The 15,990-nt window shown below is 34.5% G+C and overlaps 1 protein-coding gene across 1 annotated transcript; it reads right to left on the bottom strand.

Annotated features, from left to right (window-relative positions):
* Nucleotides 1-10,650: 10,650 nt before the first annotated feature.
* On the bottom strand, nucleotides 10,651-15,761 carry LOC110998201 (trypsin-like). Its single transcript, XM_022266713.2, has 6 exons — nucleotides 15,302-15,761; nucleotides 13,875-13,982; nucleotides 13,380-13,500; nucleotides 12,612-12,764; nucleotides 11,720-11,851; nucleotides 10,651-11,227 (listed from the first exon to the last, which is right to left on the bottom strand). Exons 1-6 carry the CDS (start codon nucleotides 15,569-15,571, stop codon nucleotides 11,022-11,024), a joined length of 990 nt encoding a protein of 329 aa, XP_022122405.2. The 5' UTR covers nucleotides 15,572-15,761; the 3' UTR covers nucleotides 10,651-11,021.
* Between the last annotated feature and the right edge of the window lie 229 nt (nucleotides 15,762-15,990).

Raw genomic sequence — 15,990 nt, 5'->3', positions numbered from 1 at the left:
GTTTAATTAATCTATATAAGTAAACACTAGAAATCCAGTGGTATACCACTTGATAATTATTCCTCCTTAATAATAGATCACTCACTCAGATTTAGTCCAAATGTGTGTGTGAGATACGTGTAATTAGTGATGTTCCTTATTCTTTTTCTTTCTATTACCGCTAATATTTACTTAGGAATGTGCTAATACAGGGAATCAGGGCGACTGTGTTTTTGTTTTGAGTCAGAGTAGGAGATGTACTCAAATGTTTGACGTTTGATGTTAGACTTGCCAAGAGAAAATTAGCTCTTGACAAGTCTCTCTCGAATAGGCAGATAGATCTTGATCTGTAATTGAATGAATGTGAATTTGGAAAGCCTAGAACTCAAGCTTCAACAGGTTCTGCTAATCTAAGAGCTGAGTGGACAATGCCCACAGAACCGCAGATGCACCGCCCTCAGACCTCAGAGATGCCATCTCTACCCCTGCTCATATTAAGTGGAAGAGTGAGTCATAGTTAATTGCCAGTACTTCTCGAACATGCCCTACAACTCAAATGCAGGGCAAGTTACGTAGGCACATGGCAGATGGTCAACGGTAAACGGATGGGCTGGCCCAAAATACAAAGATACATTTTTTTATTGCTGAGTAGTACTATACAAATAATTATTAATAGTTTGCTTTTCTGAAACTCTTTTACAGTCTTGAAACATTCAGCAGTATTTAGCGGTGTGTTAATTTACTTAACAAAATAGCTGGTAAAAGTTATATTATGTATTTGTTAGTTCCTACAGTTAGTAAGTAAATTCTTGTATTTTTTGTTATGTAATTTCATATGTTAGTTAGTTTGTGTTTCGTCTGTAAAGTATATTATTATTGTTTACTCGTGTGAATTCAGGGTCCTGTTAAGGCAGGAGTGTTTTTATAAATAAATAAATAACATTTCTCGCCCAAAGATGCGGGTTGCGCTGGCTTTATATATAAAGGTATTGGACAGGTATTTATTTATATAATTAGTACAATTAACTAAAAGCGATTTTATGATTTGTTTACACAACATTTATTGAGGTTGACTTAATGACGTCAAATTATAATTAAAAGACATTAGTGTAAAAAATAAAATTTCCATAAACACGTGAGAAACACGATTAAATGAAATGATCGTAAAACGAGTCATTGTATATATCAAAATCACATTTTTAATACTGTATATAAATCAGATGGGCTTGTTCTAAGGCTTCTTATAAGCAGGTAGTTATAAGCGTACCAATTCTTAAAAGGCCGGCAACCCACTCGCGAGCCTTCTGATATTGAGAGTGTCCATGGGCGGCGGTATCTCTTAACATCAGGTGAACCTCGTGCCCGTTTGCCCCCTGTTCTATAAAAAAAAAGTAAAATCATGGAAGGTATTCAAAAAACCAGTGTTATAGTGAATTATATAAATACGTTAAAAATACCGTAGGGAAGATTGAAGAAAAAAAAAGTGGAACGTTACAATCGTGACCGAAATTAAGATTTGGCTTAAAGGTCCCAGGTACCAGGCCATAAAATTAATAAAAAAAATATAATTCATAGCTGTCCGACGCTACGGGGGCGTGCTTCTTGTAAATCGATATTTACTTAATATAGTTTATAAATAAATTCCTCAATTTATTATAACAAAACCAGTTGGGTGACCTTTTGATAATCGCCAAAAATAACTCTTCAAACCAGACCGTTTGAAATAGATTTTTTTCTTTTATATAAAATTTTACTTATATGGTTCTTAGTACGGAAGAGAATTATCAACTTTGTATTGTATATATACTTTGGTTTGGAGAGGACTATATTCTGTGGCACTTGCTTGCTCTCTTTAAATTGGCTTTTAATGGTAAATTTTTCAAATTTATGCATTTAAACCACTACAATACACACACAGCTGTTCTAATCAGGGTGATAGAGTATCAAACGCTCATGACCAGGCCGTGTGATAGATTATGTACAAATGAGAGAAGAGAAATAATCAATCGTACCCTAAATGTGATAGTAGTGTATATATAGTGTTGACTAAAAAACAGGGTGTGGCTCCGGCGCTGGCAAATTCTCTCTTGATCTCAACATAAACATCTCTATCTCTTTAGTCGGCAGCTCATGTCTGAGCGTCGTGGTCAACAATAAAACATCTAGAGCGGACTATCTGCTTCCAGATCGATTTCGGTTCAGCGCTTCTCTTAAGACACCGTATAGCTTTGAAGACGATGAGTCTTTCACTTGATCGGTCCATCTGGTGAACGGCCACGTGATCTTTTGCCTTCTGTGTTACCAACCACGATCAGCTTCTCCAAGTTCTCATCGCCTTTGCGCATTGTATGAACGAAATACGATACGATTCGCTGTAGGCATACGGTAGACAAGCGAGTTCGTATGCGAAGTTGGGTCAGGATTGATGTGTTGGTCCGCAACATAAACATACAAATATATATTTTGGTACACAGCTCGATTCAATGTGAATGTGTCGAAACCGAAGCTGAGAACCGTGAAACTTTTAGAAATTCATGCGACTGCGTCAATGCTGATGGTGTTGTAAAATATGCTGCCGACCTATCAAAGACAGTATCCGAAATGACGCTGGCCTATACCTGCTCGAACCTGAATTTGTCAAAGATTAGCTGCACTCCAAAATTACCGGTGGTCGCAAAACGCAGATTGCAGACAGTCCATAATGACACTACCAGCGAGTAACGAAGTGACTTCTAAATCTCAACAGAATCAATCTCAAATAATGATCAGGACAATTACGACCCACTCTCTTAGTCCTTGGTATATATTATAGCGGTGGTCAGTCCCTTGTTCAAAGTTCAAAGTTGTGGTTCCCCAACGAGTAAAAATTCTTGGAGCAGTTAGGTCGATCCGTGAAGCCCGTAAAGTGGCCAGGAATCTTTTGAACGTCTTGACATCTGACTTAATTAGCCACGGCTTAACTACGGAACAAATATACGTCTGTGCGGAAACTGAACTCTACCCATACTCTTATTCTATATTTGCCCTTTCAAGCTATTCTTTTTCTCTTTTCACATATGATATATGTATATATATATATATACAAATGATCTCTGACTTGAAGATGTTATTAATAGATGCACGATAAGACTTATCAATCGTTTGGTACTTTCTACGATAATTTACAACTTATTACGATTGAATGTATTGTATAATTATTTCTTAGCAACTCCACTGTGAACCCTTATATAATACGTAACTCCAAGAGTTACGTTTGATAACAAATACTACTGTCCCTTAATATTTGCAGTAGACCAATGCTATAACCGATTGGAGAATGCAATCTCGAGTCGAGATCTCGTGGGTAAAGAATTAAATTCTCTTGAGATGTCGGTATTTTCGAGGTGTCAGGTAATTATCGAAACCAATTGTTTAAACCAAACTCAACACAATGAAAGAGTGAGTTTATACACTACATATTTTAGCATTTCTATAAAGTTATTTCCAGAATCCTCTCCTAGAGGAGAAATTTTAGAGAAAACTAAAGAAGTAAAGAGTATCGCATCGGGATTAATCTCGAAAATGGCACAAGATATCCCGAGATCGGGATGTCACGGGATCTGGCTTGCACTCCCTAGTAGCACTGCTTTTACTTTGTAAGAAATCACATGCAACAATTATAACATACCTCTTCTGTTTATTACAATTTATTGTTTACATATTTAAGTTAAGCACGTGTTTAAAAACGTGACAATTATGGTACAATGACCTATTTCAAAATGTAAGATAACTCGCAAATAATGTATAACTCTTCCAAATATTTTATCTTAGGTTAAGACCGCACTGCTTCCACAAACTTTGCCTAAAACGTCAGCGGATGTTGGTTTGTGTGGTTGAAGTACACAGGTGCTAGTCAGGTGGAGTACCAGAGCTGGTATTTCCTCTATCAACGGATAAGTATCGCAATACAACGAGGAAACTCATCAAAAGTACACGGCCACAGAGATTTTTTTTTGTTTTTTTTTTGTAATGCATAATAAAAATATTGAGAGTGTCCATGGGCGGCGGTATTACTTAACATCAGGAGCCTCCTGCTCGTTTTGCCCCCTGTTCTATAAAAAATAAAAATAAAAATTTACAAATTACTGACAGAACACGTGGCTTCAGCTAAGCGAAGGTGCGTTCATGACTTTGCACCAATGGATTTTTTTGCACCCAGAATTTGTCAAAATTGATGAATGATAAATGAAGGCACTTCCGTAAAAAATTTCAACGTATTTAGGACCAATGCCCATAGACCATTTTTGCGCTAATTTTTATTGTCTATGCCAACTACAATAGCAAGCTATGTGCTTTATGATTTAATTTTACAATAGTTAGAATGTCGCAACTTTAAATTATCTTAGATCAGGTCGAGTGTTACTAGAACATTGATAAACAACCAATAAACAATTTCGTCATTTAATTATTTGATACCTTGGCCTGAAATGATTGGAAAATTTAAATTTTCCGTTGACCCTGGAAAAACTTTCAGTATATAAACAGTATTTCAGCATACATTTACATAAGAACATATTACGAAGAAAGATTTTTTTTAAATATATTCAATTAATCAAAATGTACGATTGCTATCTAGTATACATATTACATATATATTATGCCATCTTATAGGTAGATCATTGATCCCTATTAGGTCGGGAATCAATGAAATCTCTGAAGGCGGTTTCGACTGTCCTGATTCAAATTTCGATATACGAAGGTGAGGTTCGGTGAGGGTGGGGAGTACGTTGGATGTTCAAGACATTTCAAGCGAAGCTCCACTAATTTGGTAGCACTCTGTTGTGCAGTGTTGCAGCCTTCTTTGTTTTGCAACTAGCTTCCATCATGACAAAAGACATCTGCCGTAATCGTCTGACTCACTGGATCACGTTTCCAAGTAACATTTTCCGAGACAATTTTCGCTTGAGACGCGATGGAATTCCTAACCAAAGATTCCTTATATTTGAGATCAAAGATCAAAGATTTGAGATCTCTTTGCAACTTGTGCCACATGTACCACGGAGAGTTTTTAGAGGCTTTGTTCGGATACCTGCAACTCGACGTCCTTGACGTCCATCGTTTAACAACTAAGCTATTTAAAAGCAGTATTGTTGTGCACCACCATTATGTAGAACCAGCGACTGAAGGTGTTACGAACTAATTGAACTTCTCAAAGAGCGTTTCATTGGCAGCTAACATCCTCCTTCCCGCTTACATAAAAAATGAAATAAATCTTAAACAAATCTGGACTTAAAATAAATAAATATTCTAAAATTGATTGAGGGTAGGGCGTTTGTGGCAGAGCACCCTTAACATGCAGGATTTCCTCACTTCATTTCGAATCATATATTAAACATATATATGTGGAACCAGCTGCCCACTGAAGTATTTCCGAACCAATTCGACTCCCTGGGTCCTTTAAGAAAAGAGCGTACAAATTCTTAAAAGGCCCGCAACGCACTCGCGAGCCCTCTAGGATCGAGTGTTCATGGGCGGCGGTATCACTTAACATCAGGTGAGCCTCCTGCCCGTTTGCCCCTGTTCTATAAAAAAAAATTCAAAATGAAAAACACCAGCTATGGGGCCACCAGTACCATTTCCAGACGCCAGCATAAATCTTAAATTAGTGCTAAAGTTGAAAGACTTGTATTATAATACCTAGTTTAAGGTAATCTATTACAAATTTACTTATCACACACCATTCATACTTTAATATTGACAATGTCACCAGACTTTATTTGAATTAGCATAATTAATCGACAGTCCTCATTACTTAATTAATGGCACGTGCGTTTGCGCACGTAATAAAACATCTAGTATGTGTTTGGATATGTAATAATTAACTTCTATTTATATTATTATCAGCAAATTATTGTTATGAATTCTCATGATTGTGTGTACTGCTTCTAACCGAATTCTAAAAGGAGGTTTTTTGACCTGTGTCATACCTGCCGACGTAGTTTCTTGCACATCAATTCTGTAGTTTATGAAATTATTTACCTTGAATTATTCCAAAAATTTTTGACTTCTTTGAAACTAGTAAAAATATCTAGTATATATTTCCAACACACAGACACAAATATAGTATTTACAATATTCTAAATATATAGGTTTAATCACACATATAATCACAAAATAAAAAATAGATAGTTAAAACAAATTTAAACATTTTGCTTCCTGCGTTACTTTTCATATTGGCTTTTCAAACTCAAAATAACTTTATTCATATGGGTAACCAAGAACACTTATGTCAACAGAAAGGATGTTAAATTGATTCTAAAATTTCATTTACTACCAGTTTGCAAGTCAAGGGCGTTGAACGGAGAGTAGAAACAAAAACCTCTCTGCCACGCTTTTTATTCAAGTTTTCTCATAAAATCATTCACAAGGATTATGATGGTTTATCTTCTGGTACCTGGTTGGTCATACGCTTAGATTATTCTGTTTCGAGTATTATACGGGTGAAAATCACCAAGGTTTTTAAATCGTTTATATTTTTTTGTATATACAACGTGGTTCAAAGAAGGGATAGCTCAATATAGAAGATTATATGATAATTCCTTAAAATTATTTTGCTTTGAAACGCTTTTTGAGGAAAGCATCGCCTCTGGAGTCACCGGAACTACAAGTACCAGCTTAAATCTTAAATTTGCTAGTACATTACAATATTTAATAACATAGACATTATCGGCGTCAGCAGGTTTGATTCATTCAAAAAATACCTGCTGAGTTTCATTTACGAAATTCTATTATAAACTCTTAGTTCAAAAAAGGCAACTATTTCTAACTATATTTAGATATACCATAAACGAAGATAGAGATAAATTAAATAAAAATTAAATGCCACAAAAACAAAATGCATAAGATTTACTTTACCTAATGTTAAAACTACAACCATGGAGCTTAAACTAAACAATGAAAAACTAAATTTAGTTAATTCTACGGTATTTCTAGGCATTACAACAGACCAAAAACTTCAATGGCGTCAGCATATCACTAAACTTTCAGACAAGCTTAGTTCAGCGACATACGCTATTAGAAAAATTAGGCAACTCACAGACGAGGAAACTGCCAGAATAATATATTTTAGTTACTTTCACAGCGTTATGTCATATGGAATTATTTTATGGGGCAAAGCAGCAGATATTCAATCTATTTTTATCTTGCAAAAACGTGCTATTAGGTCTATCTATTGCTTGAAACCAGGCACTTCACTTAGAAACTTATTCAAGGAAATCAGTATTTTGACGGTACCGTCACAATATATCTACAACTGTATCGTTTTTGTGCGTAGTAATATTAGTTCTCTTTTAAAGAACAGTGACATTCACAAAAGGAATACAAGAAATAAGGGAAAACTTTTCCAGCCGTTTTACAGGTTGCAGAAAATAACAATATATACACTTAGGTCTATAAACAATTCATTTATAGGCCTAAGTGAACGCTGCTATAACATGATTCCTAGTGAAATATTGGAACTGCCTCTCAACAGATTCAAAACACATATTAAAAAAACCTTAATGTGTAAAGGTTACTACACAGTTAATGACTACCTAGAAGATAAAAACGGTTGGCCTAATTAAATTGTTATAATTTGCTTTGTTCTCCTGGAAGTGTTGTGAATGTAATGGAATGTAATGTAATGGTGAATGTGGTAAATCACAGAACAGATTGTATTTTATTTTTACTTATGTAACTTAAATGACGTTGTGGTTTATGACATTTTCTTTTGAATTATTGTATGTAAAGGGAGGATAAAACTTGCTGAGTTTCTTGCCCGTTCTTCTCAGAACAAGACCTCCTGGTAGTCTTGCGAACGGATGGCGTAGTTTTGCTCTTTCGCGAATTTTGTAAACTTTTTTGACATTCATAAGCATGCCTTAGGTCGTATCTGGACTGAATAAATGAATTTTGATTTTGAGAGAAAGAAAAAATAGTTTAGATAATAAAGCTACTGACATGATGTATGGTATATCAATAAAACAAAAAAATAATCAATTAATATTTATTATAAATCGTATCTACATTATTTTATTTAACAGTAATTTCAATATTGCAATGCGTTTTTCCTTAATCAGGTCAAAGGTTACATTTGTTTAATAACTTTTCAAATTATTATGATTATTCATAGTAGAGGTTTTGTTTATGGAACAACAAAAGGCTTTGTTTCGGCAGTGTTTTCCAACGTGGGGTCAACGCCCTAAAAGGGGGCAATTTCATTGATAAGGGAGGCTATTCGAAAATTTATTAATTAAAAAAAATAAATAATAAAATAAAATAAATAATATAATTAAAATTATTAATTATTGGAATTTGCATTTCAGTTTTTATTATGTTTTAAAAATTAACTTACTCCGTTTTTAACAATTTCTAAACAACTTTATTTAAGCATTGAAGATTATGCGTATGTGTTTGCATGATATTCTCACGAGAATGTAAATGTTAGCCGCTACTATATACTATATACTGCTGATCTTTGACAAATCTTTGTTTTTAATTTATATTATTATTATTTATTACTTCAGCGGAACATGTAATGGTAGCAGGTCGTTACAAACGTTGTGTAAAACAAAAAAAGAAAACTTGGCGTTTAAAAAGTGGCGGAGAGTAATAAACTCTCCCAGTTCTTCTCCTCCGTTCTCCGCCCTTTGTTTTGAGAACTGGCAGTAAATGTAAAATTAGAAGCATTTAATGTATTATATTTATTTCTTTTTTTTTCTTCACAAGTGTTCATTGTGTTACTATATATTTATATGAAAAAATACATAAAAAATACTGTACTTATATGATATAGTATAAGTGATTTTTGACTTTGACTTTGACTATGTATGAATTTTAGATAGACTAACGTTCTGAATCACTAGTCTAAGTTGTAGGTACTATGTATGGAGTTTTTCCGCAATTACAATCGTAACCATACGCAATTAAATATCGTCGAAACATCCTCCCTAATCTCAATATAGATTTTAATATAAAAGGCCAAGCTTTTGTTTAAATTTTCTTTATTTTTGTACTTGTATGACACGGAAACTGATGCAAATTTAACCGCAGCGATTTAACCGCAACGCGACCTCATGGCTTGATCAATAAAAAGCATATACTAGTATGAATCATTTGATAATATAAACAAATGTAAACAAAGTACTTCCGAACTAATAATACCAAGTAGATTTATAATATCAAGAAGACGTATAATGAGGATGTATGAAAAAAAGCATTCAGTGCTTTTTGAAAATATGTTTAAGTAACGTAAAGTAAAATATTATGTAGCATTAATAATATTATATAATGTTATATTATATATTTTTTATGTTAGGAGTCATCTGATTAGTGATACCATGCCCATGGACACTCTTTTCGATTTTTTACCATTTTTTATTTGGTATCGGAATACTTTGGTTAGATGCTGGATTCTGTTTAGTAGTGGGTTTCACACTCTCCGTGGTAAATGGAAATGGTTATATATGAATATACTTTTTCATATAACATTTGGTTATGCACTTTTTGCACTCATCATTTTTATTTTTTAGTTCTTCTCTTACTAGGGTTTCCTGGAAGAGTTCGCTTATTAGCGATAAGGCCGCCCATTGTACTGTGTTATTTGTGTTTTCTTTATTATTAATAAAAGTATTGCAACGAAGTGTAAATAAATAAATGCCGTAATATCTTATAAATAATCAACCAATTTTATTCAGCGATTAATGTCAGAAATGTAGATATATTCGTATTTTATATTTGCTATGCTGTCCAATAAAAACAGATGAAGTTTTAAAAAGATCCCCTTATTAAAAGTACTTCCTGGCGCAATAAATAAAAATTATTAAATTATGCAATAAAAAATATTTTTTTCATATATATTGTACAGATTTATTTCTATGTGATAAAGTCCGCATCAAAATGATTTGCTGACAGGTCACAGTCTGTCAATTAATAAAAATGTCATATTTATAAGAAGCATTTATTGACTTTATTACTAATTATTCTTATAATAAATTCAATCTTTGGCATTGTCTTAAACTATTTACTAATAAATTAACTTATACTAATTACACTAGAAATACCTACTCGCTATAGAAAGATTTAAACATAGATTGTTTCTGCGAAATTTTCATAGATTAAAAATAATTTAAAAATGGAATCATTTTATCTTGTATAGATAAATCTGATTACAGTTATAATCTGTAGTACAATTTAGGCGCCTGTTGAAACACAAACAAAATAAAATAAATCAATGGCGCTGCAATCTTTTTAGCTCTGTGCCTCAGGTTTCTGTATCTGTTTCATGATCTTTTGTCAATCTAATGGGGTCATCAACCTCCTGTGACTGACACACGCCGTCGACTTTTTAGGTCTAAAGCTGGTTTCCTCACGATGTTTTCCATCACCATTCGAACGAATGCAGTCCATTGATACACAACCGGGTTCACATACCTCCGAGATAAGAGAGACTCTAGGCCAACACTGGATTAACATTTATATTATTATAGAATTAGTTTTTGGGTCTCAAAATGCTGGTTTCCTTAAATAACTTAGCTACCGCCTGTTACAAAACTAATAGCAATTAATCCTAGGTGAATATTTCATATACGATTAACTACTCAAATTTCAATCTCTTATCTTTTTTTGACCTCTTCCCTTTTTTTAAACATGATATGTTTTTCCCTGTTTAGAAAAAAAAGGGAATTTGTTTCCTGTTTTGAACTATTAAAAGGTTTGGTATCGGGAGGTATATTCTCTCTCGTACTCTTCATTGCTGAAGCGTGTCTAAAGCTTCCCTTAACGCAGCTTTTATGGTGGAGACCAGTGAGAATCATGACTTGGTCACACCAGCCGGATCGATCAGGTCGATCAGGCCTTTTGCTTAGTGATTTGGTTCGCGTTCGTTATGACCAAACTAAGTAACCGCAAAAGCTTGAACAGAATACCAATACATTTTTATTATACTAAAATGAAGGTACTTTCACGAAATTTTGGAATACCCTCATTTTCCTAAAGATTTTATAAACATTGAAAATCTTAATTAATTATAACTTATGCCCTAAGCTCATAGCAGTACGTCTAATCCAACTGACATATGACGCAACTCGCGTATAGACCCCCGGTCGGGCCCTACGAGCACAACCAGATCCCCAGGACACGACCCCGTGAATCTGCCATCTGTCCCCAGACATACAGGCGAGTGGGCCCCCGGAATCTCCACGACAGGCATCTACTCCACCTGATAGGACCCCTGAAATGATTTAAGCTGGATAACTTGATCCATGTACTTCAAAGCCAAGTTTTACCTATATTTTTAAATCATATCACAAACAAAGGAAATTATCTTTTTTTCATGGAAATATATATAATATATGCCAATAATTAATTTATAAACATTTTTTTATTTATTAAGTGTGTTTCCAGTGTTTCCCAACATTTTTTGTGCCATGCCCATCTTAGCCTTTCTGAAATTCCTTTAATGAAACAAACATTAACTTCATTACTATAAAATAACACTTATGAAACTGTAATGATAGGTTTTAGGAAGAAATCACTAGGAAATTTACGAATAGCCCCTTATCAATGAAAGGGCGCCCCTTTGGGGGCGTTGGCTGCACGTTGGGAAACAGTGCTCTAAATAGAAAAGGCTCTTCAAGATGTGTTTAGATATATATTTTATAATTCAACATTTGAAAAGATCAACACTTAGAAATATAATATTCAATGAACAACCGTTACTCACCAGCACATAGCATAGAGTCCAAAATTGTCTGCTGCCGTCCACCTAGGACCTGTTCCTTTCTGCAAGTGGCCAAGTCGAGGATTGGCACAGCAGCAGCTCTTAATATAGGAGCAAATTTTTGCTCTGTTCCCTCTGAAAAGGAATTCCAGATGTTTTTACTGTTTACAAGGAACAGCTAGACCAGGTGCAGCTTTAAGCGTTGCATTGCGTATCGGTAAGAGGTGATGTTGTCGGCTCTTTATTTCTCAACATTTTACGTTCCGCACATACATAATGTTATATTTACAGTATATGTCAAATTCTGGATAAGAAGTTTTAAATCTGTTGAATATGAATGAGAGTTTTTGCAGGCGATATTTGGAAAAATCTACTGATCCGACAAATTGAAATGAAAATGAATATAAGAACAAATAAAAATTAATTTCATTTTTTACATATTAACGCAAGAACCCAATAACTAATCCACAATCTCAGATTGAACACAGTGACAGTCAATCGATCTCCTACCGGTATCCCAATATCCAAACCCTACGAAAACAATCCATTTTTGGCGACGGATAGAATGAAATCTCTTCGCTCTTTACCCTAATATTTGATAGTCAATATAAAACAAATAAAGTAAATAAAACCGTACAATTAATATTAAACTCTTTCGCTTTTGTAAACTTTCATAAGCATGCGCTAAGACGCATTGTTTTATGTAAAAGGAGGCAAAGGGGCAGGAATCTCACGTGATGTTAAGTGAAGCCGCCCATAGACACTCACATCGCCAGAAGGCTCGCAAGTGTGTTGCCGGCCTTTCAAGAAATGGTACGCTCTTTTCTTTTTAAACGTATTTTGATTTTGAATATTTTATTATTAAATCTTGCCTGATTTTTACTTTCTTACTTACCTTCCTGGTACCCCCATCCGCTGACAGCGCACCACCGGCCAGCCGTATCCAATGAATCCGGGAGACAAATGGGTCTAACGTGTGAGTTGAACTGAACTCCAGACCCTGAACGAGCCACTAGGACCAGGGCTATGTCGTTCGAGTGAGGACCGTCTGAAGAAGAGATTCTTCTTATTACATCAGTATTTGAAGTTATTTATTACCTTTTGATACTAAAATTGATTTTACTCAATATTAGAGGTTTTTCAAATCCCTTGTTTAAAAAAAATTGAGTTTTTCGGACTGGGCCTCATATTTCTGTATCTATTTCATGGTCAATATAATAGGTAATAAGGTGATCGGTGTTCTGTGCAAAACATTGACGTTTTTGTGTCTATGGCAAGTCGGTTTTCTCACGATGTTTTCCTTCGTACGAACGAGTATTAAATGTGCACATAGAAAGAAAGCCCATAGGTGCACAGCCGGGGATCGAACCTATGACCGGGATGAGAGTCACACGCTGTAGCCACTAGGTCAATACTGCTTTTGACTTCTTTGATTGTGGTCATTTACTCACAAAAAACAAAAACAACTTGAAATATAATTTGGGCCGCTAGTTAAACAGCATTTTTAGTAAAGCGACTTGGTTGTTGATTTAAAGGCTTAATAAGCTAGGCGACGTACCTACTTCATAAAAAACGATAAAAAATAATTGAGATTGATACAAAATAAGGCTGGATACAATCGACTAACGAATAACTATTGGAGGTATTATACAGGCTTACTTACTCTTTCTAAAGTCGGGATGTGGAACCACCTTCTCTGCTAGAAATCTGTTCTCGTGCCTGTCCTGAATCTTGAGTCGGTGTTCACCAACCACCAGGCGCAGATGCTCCAGTTCTAGTGGTTGCTGAAATTGCCGAAATCTTTGTATACCTTCTATCCGTAAATTAAAAAAAAATTAAAAAAAAATCTTGCGAACGAACTCCTATTTTATATACAAACGTTGTGTAAAAAAAACTTGGCGATTAAAATGGAGACGGAGAGTTTATTGCCAGGTTCTTCTCTTCCGTTCTACACCTTTTGAGAACTGGCAGTAAATGTAAAATTAGAAGCATTTCATTAAATGTATTTCTCTTTAACATTCATAAGTTACATTGTGTTACCTATATGAATAAATTAAACAAGTCTACGTGTGCTTATTTTTTATCAGGTCTCGTTTATTGAATTTAAGAATGTGGTATAATTTTAATTTTGGCTCTAATATATCGTTAATAATAATACCTTGTCAAAACAATGGGCGGCTGACAACACCAAACGCTCTGCGATGACAGCGCCCCCACAGTGGTGCTCAAACGCCAACTTATTCGGATCCAACATCTGTATCTCCACCTGAAATATATTAAAATTATCTCTGAAATCCTTTCACCCATAAACATTACTAACTCTTAAATAGCTATTTATTAATTTCTTGCTCGACTCATACCAGAATCTCTGCTATTCAAATACTGGGTGAGCAATAAAGGAGTAGTTCCAACCAAGCCGCGTTACAAAGCCTCCGGGGTTAGTGCATTCTATCGGGATCTCATCGGCATGTTACACTCCAAAACCTCTGGTGCAGTACACACTACTTAGAAGGTAGGATGGGCATATATATTTACTCTTCGTCTTCTAGGATGCCTTTCTGCTGTCTCCTTCTGTCTTCTACTTGCTCACAATAGGATACAACAACATTCCATACCTCGTCACTGCCGACCATTTTTTCGACAACACAAGGCAAAGCAAAGTTACCCACCAAATTCATGGAACCCAAGGAACGGGCAAAAGCTATATATATATATCCTATATACATGAATATTGCCCAACTATCAAAATTTACTTATCTTTGGACTAAATTTATTGATAATTTAGATATCAACAATATTTGCAGAGTTTAAAGTAAAATTAAGCTATTTAGAAAGATCAGACGCATGATGATAACAAATCCTTGCCACTCAGAAAGAATACCAAGTTTGTTTTGTAAAAAACTCTGCTGTGATCAGCGCTCACTTATGGTTCTGAAACCTGTCTCCTTAGCAAGAAAGACGATATCTCTCTTCTTTGAAAGATACTTTGGCCCTGTTTCCGACGACGGTGTTAAATTAAGTATTCGCGTCAATGAAAATCGTGCACACGTCATTTAGTAGTAGTTTTACAAATTTCCAAAAAATATAGCGCGATTAAGGTAAATAAAAATATGTATTTAGTGCCAGTGTCTGTATTGTGTTAGATTTTCTTCTCGTGTATAAAACCTATTGAAATTAAAATCAATACAAAAAATATGTCAAGGGGTTAAGTATTTTCTGTTAAGTCATTATTGTTTATAACAAATAAGCAAGTCAAAGTAGTGAAAGTTAAAACTTGAAGAATATCCATCGTTTTATTGCAACACGCCTGCCATCTGTCAAAAGATGTTTGGCGCGCTTTGTTAATTTTCGCGCGTTTTTTTACGTCAACTCGTAAGGAGGTTGCATTGCGTAACTTGTTGACGAATAGAGATGTGTGAACTTTTGCAAATAAAATATAAACGAGGAAAAGTAAAGCCTTATAGACCCCATTGGAACATCACAGATGAGTAAGAGAATTGTACTCAAGATAACCTAACCTACGTACACGCTGAAGTATTCGTATGTGAAACTTATATATTATGTAAAATTGGAAAATAAACATACCTGCCATGGAAATGCGCCATAGGGGGCTTCGGAGCCCCCCACAATTTTTCCTCTCCTTAGAGTGAAGTCCACAGTTCTGGTACCACACTGCACTTTTTCCTTTACAGGTTTTGGTAAGAGATTCTGGTTAAAATAACTTGTGGAAAAACTACTAAATGCCTTAGTTGGTCGTGTTTTGTTTCGATAATATTCCATGTGGTTAACATGATTTAAAAAAATATTTCCCAGGACTAATTCTGATAATATTGTTAAGAAAAATAATTTAAACATTTTATATATATTCTGTAAATTAACACTTGCGTTTTTAATTGATTACTACTAACACTTTCATTAAATACGTTTGTACCCAGATTTTTAATTTCTTTATTTAACAAAAATATTGTTCATTTATCCAACACTGATTTCGCGCCAAAACATTGAAAGCTTGGAGTCACAGATATTTTTTAAAGATATAGATAAAACTAACGTTTTAACAGTTTGAGTGCTAAAAAGGTAATGATTCATCTTACTAAAGTTTATTTTTTAAATTGTAACGCAGGCTGTACCGATGTACAAGTATGTGGGTCAGACGACAGATCCGAAGATGCATCTATTGTTCAATTTGTCATGTGGTTTTACTTTCTACTAACTGTTTTGATTTTTAGAGGCAAAGGTTTCATTTCAAATAGTTATAGACGAATTTTAAAATG

The sequence above is a fragment of the Pieris rapae genome, chromosome 15, assembly GCF_905147795.1.
Source record: "Pieris rapae chromosome 15, ilPieRapa1.1, whole genome shotgun sequence".
In the NCBI taxonomy this organism is placed as follows: domain Eukaryota; kingdom Metazoa; phylum Arthropoda; class Insecta; order Lepidoptera; family Pieridae; genus Pieris; species Pieris rapae.
Note: the sequence above shows the minus strand (reverse complement) of the source record. Positions and strands in the feature narration are given on the sequence as shown.

Coding starts and splice junctions, on each gene's coding strand:
- LOC110998201 (XM_022266713.2), bottom strand. CDS start 15,571: ATGTTTAAATTATTTTTCTTAACAATATTATCAGAATTAGTCCTGGGA. Junction 12,765..13,379: donor ACATCCCGACTTTAGAAAGA/GTAAGTAAGCCT, acceptor TCTCTTCTTCAG/ACGGTCCTCACTCGAACGAC. Junction 11,852..12,611: donor CGGATGGGGGTACCAGGAAG/GTAAGTAAGAAA, acceptor ATTCCTTTTCAG/AGGGAACAGAGCAAAAATTT.